Below are 16,849 nucleotides of genomic sequence, written 5' to 3' on the forward strand. Positions count from 1 at the left end.
TTCGTTGCTTTCATGGGAGAAGGCAGTGGTAAACAATGACCGTACCATCTCGCTGGCAACCCTAGAACAGAACCTCTAAGCACCTGTTGGTGGAGGCCATTTCTGGGCTGGTGCACCTTTGATCCACCTCCCTGGCACTCAACTGACAGACAATAGAATTTCTCGTGGTGTCCAGGGCTGCATGTCCTCTTGGGTTACCTCGACCTCATCAGCTGGCTCCACTGTGTGTTTCCAGTGTGAGGTGTGAGGTCACCATCCACTGCCATTACACGAAGACCCATTTCCCCTGGACCATTACTCAAGTGTGACAGAGCTGATTGTCCTGATGAAACTCAGCCACTCACAGCTCTGCCCAGTGAGACAGGCAATGACTCTCTGATCATGGTTGCTGATGCAGTGCTTGTGGTGGGGAGTGTCCCTATCTGGAGGCACAGCCAAGTGGCTGCTGTGCCCTCAACAAGCCCCACCCTGCTTCACGGTGAGGAAACAGCCCCCACTCAACCAGTCCTGTCCCCAGCCTGCAGTTGAGTCAGGTGCCCCCGCAAGTGTTTATGTAACTTGTGCTGATCATACTAGGGTCAAAGCACTTACCACATTACTTTGTCTAACTATTATTCTTTCATGACACAAAACATATTTATTGTTGAAAATGTTTAAATGTAGGTAGGTAATATCTATTATCCCACTAACTGGAAACAATAGGTGTTGACAGATTGGTGTAACTCCTAGAAATTTTCCTAACTCTGGAAAAATACATTGCTTTTAAAACTCATTATTATTCAGTGATCTGTGTCAAATGATGTTGAAACAGCTGGATAGCCACTTTCCTCCTTCAGCCACAATCATTTCCAGACAGATCAAAGATTTAAATGGAGAAAGGCTTTCAAAGCATGTCCCAAAACCTAGAAATCGTGCAGGAAAAGGCAAATGAATTTGCTCATACAAAAACTGTAGAGCTTTCATACATTGGTGTCCATTTGGCAGGATTCAGTAAGGGCAGAAGCTGTACATAGCTGCAGTTCTAGGTGATTATTCTAGAACTTTCTAGAAGCTTTCTCTTATGTCCACAAGGAACAGAGTACAGAGACTTTTCACTCAACATCATTTGTAATAGCAGAAAGAAATGGGAACAAAGCTCAAACTCCATCAATCGGGGAATAGGAAATACACTGCAGCATGTATTCCTACAATGAAATATTAAACAGCAGTGAAGACAAATGAACTAGAATCATTACCCCCCACCACCCCAGACCCCTGATTTTGTCTCTGTCCCAGGAACAATAGGCAATGTGTGGAAACATTTTTAGTTGTCACACTTGGAGGTGAGGATGGTGAGTAATAGTGGGCAGAGGCCAGGGATGCTGCTAAACATTTTGCAATGCACAGGACGGCCCCCACAGCAAGGAATTATCCAGCAAAAACGTGTCAGCAGTGCCGAGGTTGAGAAACTGAGAGATGACTCAACATCTTGGCAGATCTCACCAGCATCCTTAAGTGAAAAAGGAGGCTGCAAAACGATCTATCTGACATGGTTTACAGATGCATACATATACAGTAAAACTAAAAGCAGACAGTAAGAATAATAAACACCAACTTGTAGAAGGGTCACCTCTAGGGAGGGAGGGGCATGGAATCAGAGAGGGGCATGAAAGGGCTTCAGCTGTCAAGAGCCAGACAGCTTAGGTTCTAATGCCGGTTCCACCACTGACAATGTATAACCTCCGCAGGTTGCTTAATCATTCAGGGCCTCAGTTGTCACATCTGTAAAATGGGATGATATTGGTAATAGTGCCTTCTTCACAGGATTGTGGTGAGGGTTAAATTCGTTAACCAACATAGAGCACTTGGAACAGTGTGTGGCTCATAGTAAGAACTATATGTTTTTGTCACCATTTTCATCATGATGATGAGTATCTATGATGTTCTATTTCTAAAATATCAGAAGTGAATATGGCATGTGTGTGAAACAGCTCAGCATTCTGCCTTGACAAGGACCTTCACTCCTCCTGCCACCACCACCGGCCAAGTGAATTTCAGCCTCAGCACTTACTCTGTATTTGTTAAGGCAGGCCATCCAAAACATACTCTCCGAATCCGAGACAACTTATCCAAGCAGTGTTTCCTTTTCCTCTCCCCCCACCCCGCCGCCCCCGTGATGCTGGAAACTTCTCTTTATTGATACAGATGAGCAGTGCGGTGACAAGTGTGTGTCCCTCGGCTGTTTCCTGTTTTCACTGAATTGATGGCTATGGGATTACCAGGATTAACAAGGTGCACATTTTGACACTGTGGCAGCATTGCCAAATGGTTCTCCTAAAAGCTTGCCCCAGTTTACACTCCCACCTGCCAACAAGTGTTGTTACTGTTTCCTGTTGCCTCCCTCACTAGGATAGGAGCTTCTTGAGCTCAGGAACTGTGACATTTGTCCGTGTATTCTCAATATCTTGAGAGGTGCCTGGCAAAATTTGGTTGAATGGATTAAGGCTTTACCTTAATCACCAAGTAGGTAAGGAGGATAGAGAAAAATAAGACACTCATGTCCTCAAGAACTTACAATTTAGGTTTGTTTGAAAGTTAACTAAGAATTCCAAGTCTATGGGCGCTGGTGAGAGTGGCCTGGCAAAGCCAGCCCAGGAAGAGCTGCTGAGCAGGTTGTGAACAAGGATTCCCCCCAGTCCTTGGCAAAGCAGAGGAATGGCATTCCAGACAGGTCACAGACAGCTCAAGCAAAGACGTGATGGGGATGAGGAAGGTGCGCTTGCGGATGGCTAGAATGGAGGTTGCCTGGGCACAGACATCTTGGAGGATCTGATGAGCAAGAAAGGCAGGGCCCGTCCAGATGGGGGCAAGCCTTGTCCAACTGACTAAGCAGTTTAAACTTTATCCTGGAGGCCACTGAGAGCTACCAGGGGTGGGGCGTTACGGGGAGGCAAGGCTGCTCTGAAACAGGAAGCTTAATCACAGCTGGGCTGCCACTGGCTGCCTGTCACACAGGAGCTGTGCTGCCCTCAAGCTGCCCACCTGGAGCACCCTCTTTCCAGGTGACCAAAGCTGGATCCGGATGCCCCCTGGCTTAGGAAGGGCAGCCCCTGGGCAAGTGTGAGGGAGTGAAGACCAGGCCTGAGAAGCAGGGAGAAGCTATTTGTCAGGGAAGTGTGGTCACCAGGATCAGGGGCACGCTGGTGGCTTCCCCTCCACAGCCCCTTGCTCATCCCTGTCACCACACCTGTGCTGGGGCTGACAGTGACAGTGGTGTGCTGGAGCTCTCTCACTGCGACTCTTACTTTTTTAGAGACGGTCTCGCAATGTTCTTTCTACTTAATTTTATTTCTTAGGAAAGATTGGCCCTTCACAAGCATCATCCAGCACAGCTAAGCATAGTGGTTACCAGCACTGACCCTGGGCAAGACTCCCTGGGCTTCACTCCCAGCTCTAGTACTTACTAGCTGTGTGTCCCTTGGGCAAGTCACTCCACCTCTCTGTGCCTCATTGTTATACATAAAATGGGGGGTACTGTTAACCCATCTCATAGAGTCCTTAGGAGGATTAAGGTACATGTATGTAAAACTCATAACAACTTTTGGCAAGTAATTAGTGCTCTTTCCATGTTTATTACACGCATATAAAAGAAAATGAATGTATCCAGAGAGGCAGTCTGACTTACCTAAGGTCACACAGCAAATTAGAGACAGAGCTGGAATCAGAGCCCGAACCTCTGCCATGGCAGGTAGCCCTGCTAGTCTTGTTTGGGGTCATCTGCCCCTGACCAGGGTCCACAGGGCTTCTGGGGAGGATCTATGTGTCCTGACATTGGATAGTTTACTTAGAAGGGGTGGAGCAGGGAGACCCTGTGGCCTCTGCCCACGACAGGCAGGTTGTGGAGGTGGCCTCCAGGGTGCACAGCCTCCCCCACCTGAGGCAGGCCGCACACAGAAGTCCAGGCAGGACCTGACCCCATTACTGCGGTTTGTCAGGTCAGTAGAGCAGAGACTGCCCCAGGCACGAAGGCGAGTTGGGCCTGCATATCAGCTGCACACAGACAGAGATGCAGCGATAACAAGGCTGCTGGAGATAAGGCCCTGCTGCTCTCTGCCATTCAGCCAGTCAGCGGCTGCCAGGCACTCTTCCAGGTACTCGGAATTCAGTGATGAACAAAATAGACAAAGCCCCTACCCTCGCCAACCTCATAACATTCTATTAGAGGGGGGCAGACAATGAACAGGTACACAGGGCTTGAAGGACATGAGGCCAGGTAAGGCAGGTGAGCATGGCTTGTAATGAGGAGGTCGGGGAGACCTCAGGAGGTGACACATGAGCAGTCCTGAAGGACCAGAGGGAGCACCACTCACAGTGCTGCAACCTGGCATGTGTTGCTTCAGTAAACCCTCCTGGTGTCCCTGGCTATGCAAGTGACATTCTCCCATCTTACTGATGAGGAGGCTCAGAGACATGCGCTCACCTGTAGCCACAAATGGAGGCATGAGATTTGGACTCAGCCCCGTCTCCCAGAACTCGGCTGCCTCTCCACCGGCTCACAGGAGTACAAGCACGCTTCCAGAATGTGGACGTCGCGAAGCCTGTGGGGGGGAAGCAGGTGGTGTGCGATGGGGGTCATGGGGAGAGGGGGATATGCACAGGGTTAGTGGGGTGAGCGGATCTAGAGTTCACTCGGGAACACCTCTTTGTAGACCTGAGTTTAGAGTTAAGCTTGGAAAGAAGGAAGGGAGGGAGAGAGGAAGGGAGAGAGGGAGGGAGGGAAAGAGGAAGGAAGGAGGGGCGGACAATTCCATAGGGAGAGGATCTGGCTCATGCAGAGCTTCAGCGGGAGTGGTGAGGAGGGCTGTCCGCAGGGAGGAACCTGCTTTGGAGTGGACATTTGGTGCAAATTCATGGCAAGAGAAGAGACTTCAGATTCAGGTTGTACACTCTGGTTCTTTCACCACCATACGAAGGTCCAGCCTCATGCTAGGACCTTGGGAGCCCCACAAGGATGAGGCCTCTAGGGCTTGCCTCAGGGAGCAAGGGAAGAACACAGCAAAGTCAGAAACATCCTAGGACAGATTGTATCAGACTGAACAGTGACCACACATCCCGGATACCCACCCCATGGTAGGCTAGCCAAGCGTATTCCCCTACTACTGCTTACTCGGTCCCACCATTTGGGTCTTCAAGTCGCATCTTCCTCCTGTCAGTAGTACCCAGAAGAGACACAAAACTCCTTGGTTCGTTCAGTCACTAAGTATTTACTGAGCAGCTACAATGGGCCAGGCACAGTGCCAGGGGGCTCAGCAGTGGCCAGAATACTGCCCTCGCCCTTACAGAGTCACTGTGCAGTGGTGGAGAGGGACATGTCACTGGAGACAATGCAGATTAATTAATATGCTGAATGCTACCAAGGACAAGGTCGAGATCAAACGGAGCGGAGGCCTGGGCACCAGACCTTCCCCCAGCCGCATCTTTGTAGGGTGGAGTGGAGGGGGCTGACCTGTGGGCTGGGTGCAGGGAGGCAGGCGTTTGGGGTGGAGTGGAAAGGGGAGTGTGGACCGGACGGTGTGGGAAGGGAGGTGTGAAGAGGAGAAGCCTGTCATCCGGAACCCAGAAGACTGGCTGAGATGCTCGATTCACAGAGCTGTCCCCACCCCTGTCTTCCACCAGGGGGTGCTAAAGCTGAGGGCGGGGAGAGAGGAGGAGGTGCAGGAGGTGTGGGGGAGTGTGCCTTTTCTTTCTTGTCTTCCCTCCCTCCCTCCCTCCTTTCCTTCCTTCCTTCCTTCCTTCCTTCCTTCCTTCCTTCCTTCCTTCCTTCCTGCCTGCCTGCCTGCCTGCCTGCCTGCCTGCCTGCCTGCCTGCCTGCCTGCCTGCCTCTTTCTTCCTTCCGTTCTTTCTTTTTGAGATGGAGTTTCACTCTTGTTGCCTAGGCTGGGGTGCAGTGGCACGATCACTGCAGCCTCTGTGTCCTGGGTTCAAGTGATTCTCCTGCTTCAGCCTCCCAAGTACCTGGGATTACAAGCAAAAACCACCATGCCCGGCTAATTTTTGTATTTTTAGTAGAGATAAGGTTTCAACTTGTTGGCCAGTCTGGTCTTGAACTCCTGACCTCAGCTGATCTGCCCTCCTCGGCCTCCCAAAGTGCTGGAATTACAAGCGTGAGCCACCGCACCTGGCTGATGGCACTTTATCTTTTGCTGCTGGGATGGATGTTCTGCTCGAGCCCTAAGTCTGCTGACCAGCCCTTGCCCTTGAGAAGAGGAAGAGGTAATGGGGACACAAGGTTGGGGAGATGGCCTCATAGGAGAAGCCCAGCACCCCATCAAGTTTCCAGAGGCTGGCTGGGCTTGGTGGCTCATGCCTGTAATCCCAGCACTTTGGGAGGCCGAGGCGGTCAGATCACCTGAGGTCAGGAGTTCGAGACCAGCCTGGCCAACACGGTGAAACCGCCATTTCTACTAAAAATACAAAAATTAGCTGGCCATGCCTGTAATCCCAGCTGCTCAGGAGGATGAGGCAGGATAATCGCTTAAACCTGGGAGGCGGAGGTTGCAGGGAGCTGAGATCGTGCCACTGCACTCCAGCCTGAGCAACAGAGCAAGACTCTGTCTCAAAAAAAAAAAAGTTTCCGGAGGTCAGTAAGGTGTCCCAGACGCTCTAAGCTATTCCCCTGAGGGACTTACCAGGGGCTGCTGGAGTAGGAAGTAATGGGCAGGAGGAATGAGGCTGGGTGCCTGGTCTGCAGGGTCAAGTGTCCCCTGAGGGGTTTGGAAGGCAGACACCTGCTCTTTCCCCAGATATCCACTGGGCTCACTCCCAGACCCATTCAATGGTTGCTCAGATGTTGCCTCCGCAGACAGACCTTCCCTAATCAAACAGTACTCACTAGTCTTTTAGATCCTTACTCTGCCTGATTTTCTTCATTGCACTTAATACCACCTGCCATTACATTTAGTTGACCCATGTGAAAGTATTAAATACCAGCATTTTAAATCATTTGTTTATTGAGACAAGGTCTCCCTCTGTTGCCCAGGCTGGAGTGCAGCTCACTGCAGCCTTAACCTCCCAGGCTCAAGCAATCCTCCCACCCCAGCCTCCCGAGTAGCTGGGACCACAGGCATGTGCCACCACGCTTGGCCAATTTTTAGTAGTAGTAGTAGTAGTAGTAGTAGAAACGGGGTTTCACCATGTTGTCCAGGCTGGTCTCAAACTCCTGTTCTCAAGTGATCCTCCCACCCCAGCCTCCCAAAGTGCTGGGATTATAGCCATGCGCTACCATGCCCAGCCAACAAATAAATGTTGAACGAATGGGTCAATGAATCCTTGGGCTGAGTATCTGGCAAAAAACTTAATAGAGGAGTTGGATGTGAGTTGGAGCCGACTCTCACCGAGGGGACCATTTCTGGGGCAGGGACTGGACAGCCAAAGGGCAGGAGCTGGGGTTGGGCAGCTGGAGTACCCGGGCAGAGCTGACACAGTCCACTGGGGAAGGAGCCTCTGGCGAGAAACCTACTGTGTGCGAGGCACTGAATTGGACACTTTTCTAGTCATCTCTTTTAGTCTTCACAACAGCCCTGTGACATGGGTCTTATCACCCACTCTCGTTTTACAAATGAGAAAACTGAGGCTTAGAGGAGCTAAGTAACTTGTCTAAGATCACACAGCTTACCACCCCACAGAGCAGCCCCCATCTGCAGTCTTTCTTCTGCATCTCCCTGCCTCCTTGCAATTTTGCTTGTTTCATGGAGTTTTGACAGCCCCAAAAGAGCATGGGAATCTCTAGAGCGGGGGCCAGAGCTCCAGGGCTCCCTGGCCTGTCCTACCCCCATAGGACCCCAGATGTGTCATGCTTTTTCTTTTCTGTGGAGGTCTCGTGGTGAGGATGTCCGTGCTGGCCCATCCTCATTATGGTGAGGAGGTTCATGCTGGTCCTGCTATTTGGGGCACAGAGGGTGGCTGCTGTGCTCCTGGGGCAAGATGGGGTCTGGGTGGCCAGGACAGGGGACATGACAGCCTCATAGTTATGTGGGGCTTTTGTCTCAATCTCTATGAAACCAGTCATCAATTCCCATACCATGTCTCTGCCTCCAGAAGCTCACAGGCTAACTAGGAAGACAATGCAACAACAGCAGCCACTTCTCAGGCACTTGCTGGGCACCAGGCATTCTAGTTGGCAGTTAAATGTGCAGTTAGGAGCCAGATGCCAGATATGAAGATCATATTCACCACTTTCTTAGTTATGTGTGACCTTGGGCAAATTACTTAACCTCTCTGGCCTCAGTCTCTCCATCTGTACCAGGGGAATAATTATATTGGAACAGACCAAAGCAGCCCTGATATCTGGAAGCTGCCTGGTCCTATTAGCCAGGACTTGGTTACTCAGAGCTGTCCAGCTTGGTGCAATTCGGTCTTGCTATGCTGAGCATAGACAATTTCACAGACATCAGCATCGAACAAGGCCATCCGTGAACAGGGCAGACTAACACAAAAGTGAAACTACTCCATAATCATATCTGAACACAGACAAAACATGAATATTGTCAAACCACAGAAATGACCCAAATCCCCCTGTAGAGCTAAGCTGAGTGGAGGCTGCTGGTTTACCAGCTGTAGCTTCAGCCTGGCCCTAGTCTGCTTTCCTTCTAGGCAAGATGTGTTAAGACTCCCAATCACAGTGTTACCTCCATTTCCTGACAGCATCAACCCAGAACAAAGCCTCACTTCCTTAACCCCTTCCCAATCACCTAACACAACTCCAAACATTCGTAACGCCCCCTTCCTGGGGCGCCCATGACCCCCATGGTGCACACTCTCCCTTGTTGCAAGGAGTCATCAGCTCAGCTTGTTCCCCTACACGTGTGTTTCTGGTGATCTCTGGTTGGAGGCGTTGAAAGTTCCTACCTCATTGGGTTATTGTGAGGAATATACTTGAAATGATACAATTCTAAGGCTCTTTCAACATGCTTGTCATACTTTAGTATTATCCCCATTTCACAAGGAGGACACCGAAGCTCAGAGAGAGGACCAAACTTTGCCCAAGGTCACACAGCAGGTAATGACAGAGAAGGGATGTACATTCAGGTCTCATTCCAAAGCTGGTTTCCTGAACCCCTGCCTCCATGCTTATAGGGCACAAGCCAACAGGACAACCTTGGGTTGGTGTCTGGGGAGGAGAAGAGCAAAGGGCCCTTGGAACTCAAAAGAAGAGAGCCTCAGGCTGGAGAGGCAGGGTATCGAGGATGACCTGAGTCACCCTCTCCTCCTCCCGTCCCTTTCATGACTCCCCCAACTGGATCCTCCAAGGGCTCCCTCCCAGGCTGCATGGCTGCTGAGTAACACAGGGCCAGTCAGGTCCAGCGTGGGGGTCAGTGTGAGCAGTCGGAGGCCTGAGTCACTTCCTCACCCTTGCTCAAGAGCATCCGGAGCCACAGCCAGAGTGGCCACTCGTGCCCTCAGAAGGTCGCACCCACTTGGGCAATGAGCATGTCTTTGGTATCCCCACCTTCCCCAACTCTGTCCCACTCAGGTGTTTAAGACGTGCGGCACCATCCTGACCTGGTGCCACATCCTAGCCCCTTTCCTTACTGGATCCTCAAATCAGAAGAAAACCTGAATCTCTGAGCTTACTTACTCTCTTTTGCTTGCGTCCGGCCTAAAATCTGGCTTCCAGGACCCTACCCCAACTTCAGAATCAAGGTACCTTGCACTGGTGCCACCGATCCCAAAGGTCCAAAACTCCTGCAGCACTCCCAGGCAAGCAACCCCGTTCCTTAGGCTCCCATGGGATCTCAGGGTCAGAGTAGGGGGTGGAGGAGGGAAAAGGCTGGGGAACATATCAGATACCCCAGGGCAGGATGGGCTAGGGAGACCCGGTTGGATCAGTAGACATGTCCTTATGATGTAGGCAAGGCCATTTCCTTTGAGGACCATTTCTCTTAATTCTAGGCCACTGCATAGCCTCGTGACCAAGAGCAGGGACTCTAGAACCAGGCTCTGCCCTTACCAGCTGTGTTACCTTGGGCAAATTACTTAGCCTCTCTGTACCTCGGGTTTCTCATCTCTAAAATGAGGGTAATCATAGTACTGACTCATAGGCCTCTTACCAGGACTAAGTGAGTTATATAAAACACTTAATCACTGGCACATGGCAAACACAAGTGTTTATTAAATGACTCTTTTACATCTAATGGGCTGACTCCTCCATTCATTCTCCACACATTTGCTGATATATTGCCATATGCCAGAAATGAAAAAGACAGATTGCCTGACTGAAATAATGGCGGGCGTTATTGTGTGATGCCGGCACCCCACCCTCACTTCAGAATGGTCTTCCAAGTGGTGCCTGAGGCTGCAGGACTGCCCGGGAGGGTTTGGGGCACAGAGTTTGGGGGCTGCAGACTCCCTAGTGTGGACCCCCGGCTTGCTGTAAGCCCCTAGCAAGTTTCTTTCCTTGTTCAGTACACCTTTTCTCTTTTCCACAAAGTGAAGCAAGTGGTCCCCGCCCCTTCCACAGCCCCATGCCTGGGCCAGAGAGGGGTGGACAAGTCAGGCTGGGCATCCAGAGCCCTTGCAGCCATTTCCTCCCCCCACCTCCCCACCTTGCTCCTCAGAGGCCTTTGTGGTTTGAGTATAGAATCTCCATCAGGCTGCACAGGCCACCAGACAGGTGGCAAGGGCCTCGATTTGTCATTGTCCTCATAGGGCCTTAGGAAGCCCACAGAAACTGTCTTCAAAGCTGCACATTGGGCCAGGTGTAGTGGCTCACGCCTGTGATCCAAACACTTTGGGAGGCTGAAGTGGGCAGATCACCTGAGGTCGGGAATTGAAGACCTGCCTGGCCAACATGGTGAAACCCCATCTCTACTAAAAATGCACAAATTAGCCATGAGTGGTGGTGCACACCTGTAGTCCCAGCTACTCAGGAGGCTGAAGCAAGAGAATTGCTTGAACCCGAGAGGCGGAGGTTGCAGTGAGCTGAGATGGCGCCACTGCACTCCAGTCTGGGTGATAGAATAAGATTCCATCTCAAAAACAAACAAACAAAAATTCTGCACATTTGAACCTGCATGCATATTTGGTATTATAGAATTAGTGCTGTTGAGATTGGGAAAGGGCAACTCGCAATTTGAAGGGGATTGTTGGAGTCAACTGGTTCTAGAGTGAGCTGATCTTAAGAGGCCAAGAGGAGAAAGGAAAAACCGGGAAAGAAAAGATGAAAGAAAAATAGGAAGATGTAGAGCAGTGTGACAAAAAAAAAAAAAAAAAAATTAGTGCTGTTAATTTTAGGTTTAAGAATGTATTGTGGGCCGGGCGCGGTGGCTCAAGCCTGTAATCCCAGCACTTTGGGAGGCCGAGACGGGCGGATCACGAGGTCAGGAGATCGAGACCATCCTGGCTAACACGGTGAAACCCCGTCTCTACTAAAAAAAAAAAAATACAAAAAACTAGCCGGGCGAGGTGGCGGGCGCCTGTAGTCCCAGCTACTCGGGAGGCTGAGGCAGGAGAATGGCATAAACCCGGGAGGCGGAGCTTGCAGTGAGCTGAGATCTGGCCACTGCACTCCAGCCTGGGCGACAGAGCGAGACTCCGTCTCAAAAACAAACAAACAAACAAAACAAAACAAAACAAAACAAAACAAAACAAAAAGAATGTATTGTGGGCCAGGCGCGGTGCCTCACACCTGTAATCCCAGCACTTTCGGAGGCCGAGGCGAGTGGATCACGAGGTCAGGAGTTCAAGACCAGCCTGGCCAAGATGGTGAAACTCCCCATCTCTACTAAAAATACAAAAATTAGCCGGGCGTGGTGGCAGGCACCTGTAATCCTAGCTACTCGGGAGGTGGAGGCAGATAATTCCTTGAACCCAGGAGACGGAGGTTGCAGTGAACCAAGATCAGGCCACTGTACTCCGACAGACCGAGACTCCGTCTCAAAAAAAAAAAGTATTGTGTATATGTAGTTTTTAAAATCCTTACCTTTTAGAGATACAAAAATATTTATGAATAAAATGATATGACGCCTGGGTTTTGCTTCAAAACGATGGTGGGAGAGGAATGTAGATGAAATAAAATTGATTATGAGTTGCGGTTGCTGAGGAATCGGGGTCACGGGGGTTCATTGAACCTCCTATCAGATATGGTCCAGAAGCCTCAGATCTGGGAGCTGGCTAGAAATGCAGACTCTCGGCTCCACCGCAGACCTACTGAGTCAGGATCTGTATTTTAATCAAATAAAATGCCCAGGGGATTCCTGAGCACACTCGAGTGTGAGAAGCGCTGGCTTACTCTGTTCACTTCTTTCCTGCATGTTTGACATTTTCCATAATTAAGAGGTTGTGGGGTTTTGTTTTGCTTTCCTGTGTCTTCACAGTCACGAGGAGCTCTTCCTACGGAGACCAGGGCTGGAGGGAGCTGGGAAGCGCTGCCTCCCGGCTCCTGCCTCCTGCTTGGACCCACCAGCGCCACCGCTGGCCCGCGCTCGGTCGGGAGGCACCGGGGTCCCGCAGGGCAGCCCCGACCCCGTGCCTGGGCCGCACCTGCAGCAGGGGTTCAGTCGGGCCGGGCGGAAGCGCGGGAGCGCAGGGCTGGGCAGGCCCGGGCGTGGCGGCCCCGGCGCACCTGGGGCACTGGTCGAGCCGACAGGTGGAGCGCTCGCGGCCCGGGGCCCCGCCCCTCGCGCGGGGAGGACGGCGGCGCGGGCGGCAGCGGGGACCGGGGCGCTGGGAGCCCGTTGGGCCGCGAACGCAGCCGCCACGCCGGGGCCGCCGAGATCGGGTGCCCGGGATGAGCCTCATCCGGAAAAAGGGATTCTACAAGCAGGACGTCAACAAGACCGCCTGGGAGCTGCCCAAGACCTACGTGTCCCCGACGCACGTCGGCAGCGGGGCCTATGGCGCCGTGTGGTGAGACCCCCGGGCCGCTGGCAGGCAGGGGGGGCGCGGCGGGTGGTGGGGCGGGCGCCGTGCGCTCCCCTTTCCTCCCAGCCCGCCCTGGGCTGGCCCCTCGCCAGCGCCACCTTGACGGCGGACCTCAAGGCGCAGCGCCCTCCCCGGGGCCACTCAGCCGCCATCTCCCTTTTCTCACCGGGTGGCTGAGTGAGGTCTCTGTGGGTCGAGTTGGGACTGGGCCTGGTTCTCCAGGACTGTGCCCTTGCAAGATCCTGGAGTCCATCGGGCAGATCCTCACTGTTACAGACGAGTACACCGAGGCCCCAAGAGGGGGAGGTGGCTCGCCAAGTCGCAGAGAGAGTGAGACTCCTTCCCTGCCGTGGATCCCGTCGCAATGAGACGATTGCTGCCCCTGGCGCTGTGCCTCTCTCTCAGCTCCTGCCTGACTTCCCATTCCCTGCCCTGCGTCCCGCGGCTCCCCCATATTCTAGGTGGTGGGCATCGTCCCCTCTCAGCCAGCTGCCCAGTGGGAGGGGTCAGGGCGATCTGGGAGATAGGGCCCACGAGGAGAGCCTCGCCTGCTGACCTGCCTGTGCCCGACAGCTCGGCCATCGACCAGCGGTCAGGGGAGAAGGTGGCCATCAAGAAGCTGAGCCGGCCCTTTCAGTCCGAGATCTTCGCCAAGCGCGCCTACCGGGAGCTGCTGCTGCTGAAGCACATGCAGCATGAGAACGTAGGCGGTGGCTGCCCCGGGGAATGGGGCGGGGCTGCCCTGGGGAGTCAGGGGCAGGCGCACGCAGGGCCTCCCGGTGTGGAGAGCTCGGGACAGTCTCCTCCCTGCTCCCCTAATGGTGCCTCTCACCTCACTGTTGAAAGGAGGGGGTGCTGGGACCTGCCCTGCCCACTTTCCAGGAAGAGGTCAAAGGGTATTTTTGGCAGAACACACTTTGTGAGGTACAGAGTGTCTCATCCTACAGAGGAAATTGGCACAGGGGAACTTTGTAATTGGTTCCATGTCTGAGAACTTGTGGCTAGCTGGGACTAGAATCCCAGTTAGTGTTGTGTCCACGTGACCCTGATAACAACAATATACACATATCGATCACTTCCTGTGTTCTAAGAGCTCTGCATACACTAACTTGTCTAGTCCTCATGATATATGAGTACTATTGCCCCGTGTCACAGACAGGGAAACTAAAGCACAGCAAGTCTCACAGGTTAGATGGTTAGTCAGTAGCAGAGCTGGGGTTTCAATCTGGGCAGCGAGGCTCAGGGTCTAAGCACTTGACCATCAGATTGGCTTGTCTGATAGAAGCAGCCAGGAAAACCAGGGGCCCAGCTCAGGACCTGGCAGGCAGGCTTTGCTGCAGGATACCTAGATTGGAGGGCAGACATTTCAAAATGTTATGTAGATTTTAAGCCCATCCTTCTCCAGCAAACCCCTCCCCTTTTCCTCCAGCCAGGGTGATCTTGTCCTTGGCTCTGAACCAGCCCTGTGGCAGGCAAGGATGGATGTGGCTGGAGACCCAAGGTCAGGGCAGGGCATTTGCTGGCTGGAAAGCTCCTTCCCTGTTCCCTCCTTTTTCCCTTCCACCCTCCCTTTATGCTTTCCTGCTGCCTAGGTGAGTTGAGAGTGGGTTTGCATTGCTTGCCCTGAACACCAGACTTGAAAGTAATGAGCACACCTCATTCTTCTCCCCACCTTCCCTTCTCCTCAGCCTGACTCTCTGTCATGATTTATTGCAAACTCCCTCCAAATCCAGGGGATTCCTCTAGCCCTCTGCCCTTTTTACTGCTTCCAAGAAGGTTGGAGACATGCCTCCTGCTGCAGGTGGTGTATTAGGAAAGGGTAGATGGCCCTGTGCATGGCCAGGGCCCAGGAGGAGGTGGGAGGAGAAGGTAATATCTGTCTAGCCCTCACAGGTGACTTTTTCCCCAGGTCATTGGTCTCCTGGATGTCTTCACCCCAGCCTCCTCCCTGCGCAACTTCCATGACTTGTGAGTTGGGCTGCACTGGGTTCTGGGGCATTTGCAGGCCTTACATGCTGCTGGGGAGCAAGGTGGGGGAGGGTCCAGGGTTTCTATTCTGGGTGTGGCGGGGAGAAACTCCTTCCCTGGCAGTCCTATGCCTTTGCCTGTCAAGTGTGATTCTCTCTGGAAAGATGCTTTTAGCCAAAGGCAGGCAGAAAGAGGCAGGAAGGACTTTGTGGGGTGCTTGCCTGGCAGGGGGAGGTCTGCACAGCTGCTTTGCTTTTTACCCAGCTTTAACACCATGAAGACACATCTGCCAGTCCTCACAGGGTTAGCACCAACTCACCTTTCCTGGGGACACAGATGTGAGTCTGGACCTTGGAACTCTTTCTAGCATGAAGCAAGGATTAAGAAGCCTTGGCTGCCTCTGGCTGATGGGGGTGTTTCACAGAATGGCAGAGAACCAGAACATATAGCTGCAAAATGTATAGCTTTGCCTGTGCAGTGTCTGAATGAGACTGGACTATTTGGACAAGATGGAGAAGTCAGTGTGGTACGTGGAGGCCAGCAGCTGGCTTGGTCAAGCTGAATCTGGATTGATCCTACAGGCAGCCTCAAGACCTGGGGATTTGAGCAGGGAGGTGGTATGTTCAGATGGGATTTGGGGGATGCACTCTGGCAGCACCAAGAAAGGAGTAGGAAGCAGCTCTGGGGCAGAGGGGAGAGCCTGAAGGCCAGTGTTAACAATCTAAAGTAGAGGTGATGGGATGCCAAGAGCAGACTTGAGGCCCCATTTGGGAGGCAGGGCCAACACAATGTTCCGTCTGTTGGGGTGCAGTGGCTAAGTGAGGTGGCAGAGGTGGGGGGACATGCAGGTTCCTGCTTGGAATACAAGGTGGAGGAAGAGCAGATCTTGGGGGAAAGATAATGAACTCCATTTTGGACACTTTACTTTTAAAGAGACTGTGAACATTCCAATGTTTAATCACAGTTGCAAATAAATATGAACCTCAGCAGAAGAAAGTCTGGGCTAGGGATGTGGATTTGTGCTGGAATAATCACCAATGGATTATAGCTGACACCTGGGAACAGGTAGTTATAGAATGCGGTAAGACAGTATTGATTCAGATATCAACATGAAAGAGAAGATCCGAGAGGATGAGCAGATGGAAGAAGCTGAGAGGGCCTGATCGGAGGCAGAGGAGAGTCAGCAAAGAATTGAGAGGGAGTTTCTTTCTCTCTTTTTTTTTTTTTTGAGACGGAGTCTAGGGCTCTGTCGCCCAGGCTGGAGTGCAGTGGCGCCATCTCGGCTCACTGCAAGCTCTGCCTCCCAGGTTCATGCCATTCTCCTGCCTCAGCCTCCCGAGTAGCTGGGACTACGAGTAGCTGGGACTACAGGCGCCCGCCACCACGCCCAGCTAATTTTTTGTATTTTTAATAGAGATGGGGTTTCACCGTGTTAGCCAGGATGGTCTCGATCTCCTGACCTCGTGATCCTCCCGCCTCGGCCTCCCAAAGTGCTGGGATTACAGGCGTGAGGCATCGCGCCTGGCCGGGAGTTTCAGACTTGGTGAAAAGTTAGGTCAGAAGAAAAGGGAGTCATGGTGTGTTTGTCGGGTGTTCACTGGTGATCTTGAGCTGAGCGGTCTGGCAGTAGGAGGGAAGCAGAAACCAGGTTATCTCAAGACTGGGAATTAAGGCAGTGGAATCCGGGAGTGTGGACCGCCCTTTCTAGAAGTTTGGTGCTGAGAGAGGGAGAAGGGGTGGTCAGTTGAAGGAGCAAAGTCAAGGGAATGTGGATCTAGCACAGAGACGCTTCAGGAAGTTTGTCGCCAAGATGAAAAAAACCAGTGCCCGAGTGGAGGGGAAAGACAGGAGGGGACTGGGCATGGAAAGGGCCCCAAGGGAGATGTGTGGTCAGGCAGGAGAGGGCTGCCAAAATCCAGAGTCTCCTGGAGATGCCTCCAGCATGTCCTTTCAAATATATATATATATATATATATAATAA

General features: G+C 52.3%; 1 protein-coding gene and 1 long non-coding RNA gene across 2 annotated transcripts in view; one reads left to right on the top strand and one right to left on the bottom strand.

The window, feature by feature from the left end:
- Window positions 1–1,217: 1,217 nt before the first annotated feature.
- On the bottom strand, window positions 1,218–13,543 carry LOC108528328 (uncharacterized). The gene is made up of 3 exons (XR_001885101.1): window positions 13,457–13,543; window positions 4,460–4,577; window positions 1,218–1,761 (listed from the first exon to the last, which is right to left on the bottom strand). It is a non-coding gene; the product is annotated as an uncharacterized LOC108528328 (long non-coding RNA).
- The window catches only part of MAPK13 (mitogen-activated protein kinase 13), a 10,652-nt gene continuing 5,992 nt past the window's right edge, over window positions 12,190–16,849 (top strand). Inside the window, exons 1-3 of the mRNA XM_017870088.1 lie at window positions 12,190–12,885; window positions 13,474–13,603; window positions 14,810–14,868. Of these exons, the coding sequence (XP_017725577.1) occupies window positions 12,767–12,885; window positions 13,474–13,603; window positions 14,810–14,868 (308 nt within the window). The 5' untranslated portion in view covers window positions 12,190–12,766. The remainder of the gene's footprint in view (window positions 12,886–13,473; window positions 13,604–14,809; window positions 14,869–16,849) is intronic.

This window comes from Rhinopithecus bieti, unplaced genomic scaffold, assembly GCF_001698545.2.
Source record: "Rhinopithecus bieti isolate Rb0 unplaced genomic scaffold, ASM169854v2 scaffold_4553, whole genome shotgun sequence".
Taxonomy (NCBI): Eukaryota; Metazoa; Chordata; class Mammalia; order Primates; family Cercopithecidae; genus Rhinopithecus; species Rhinopithecus bieti.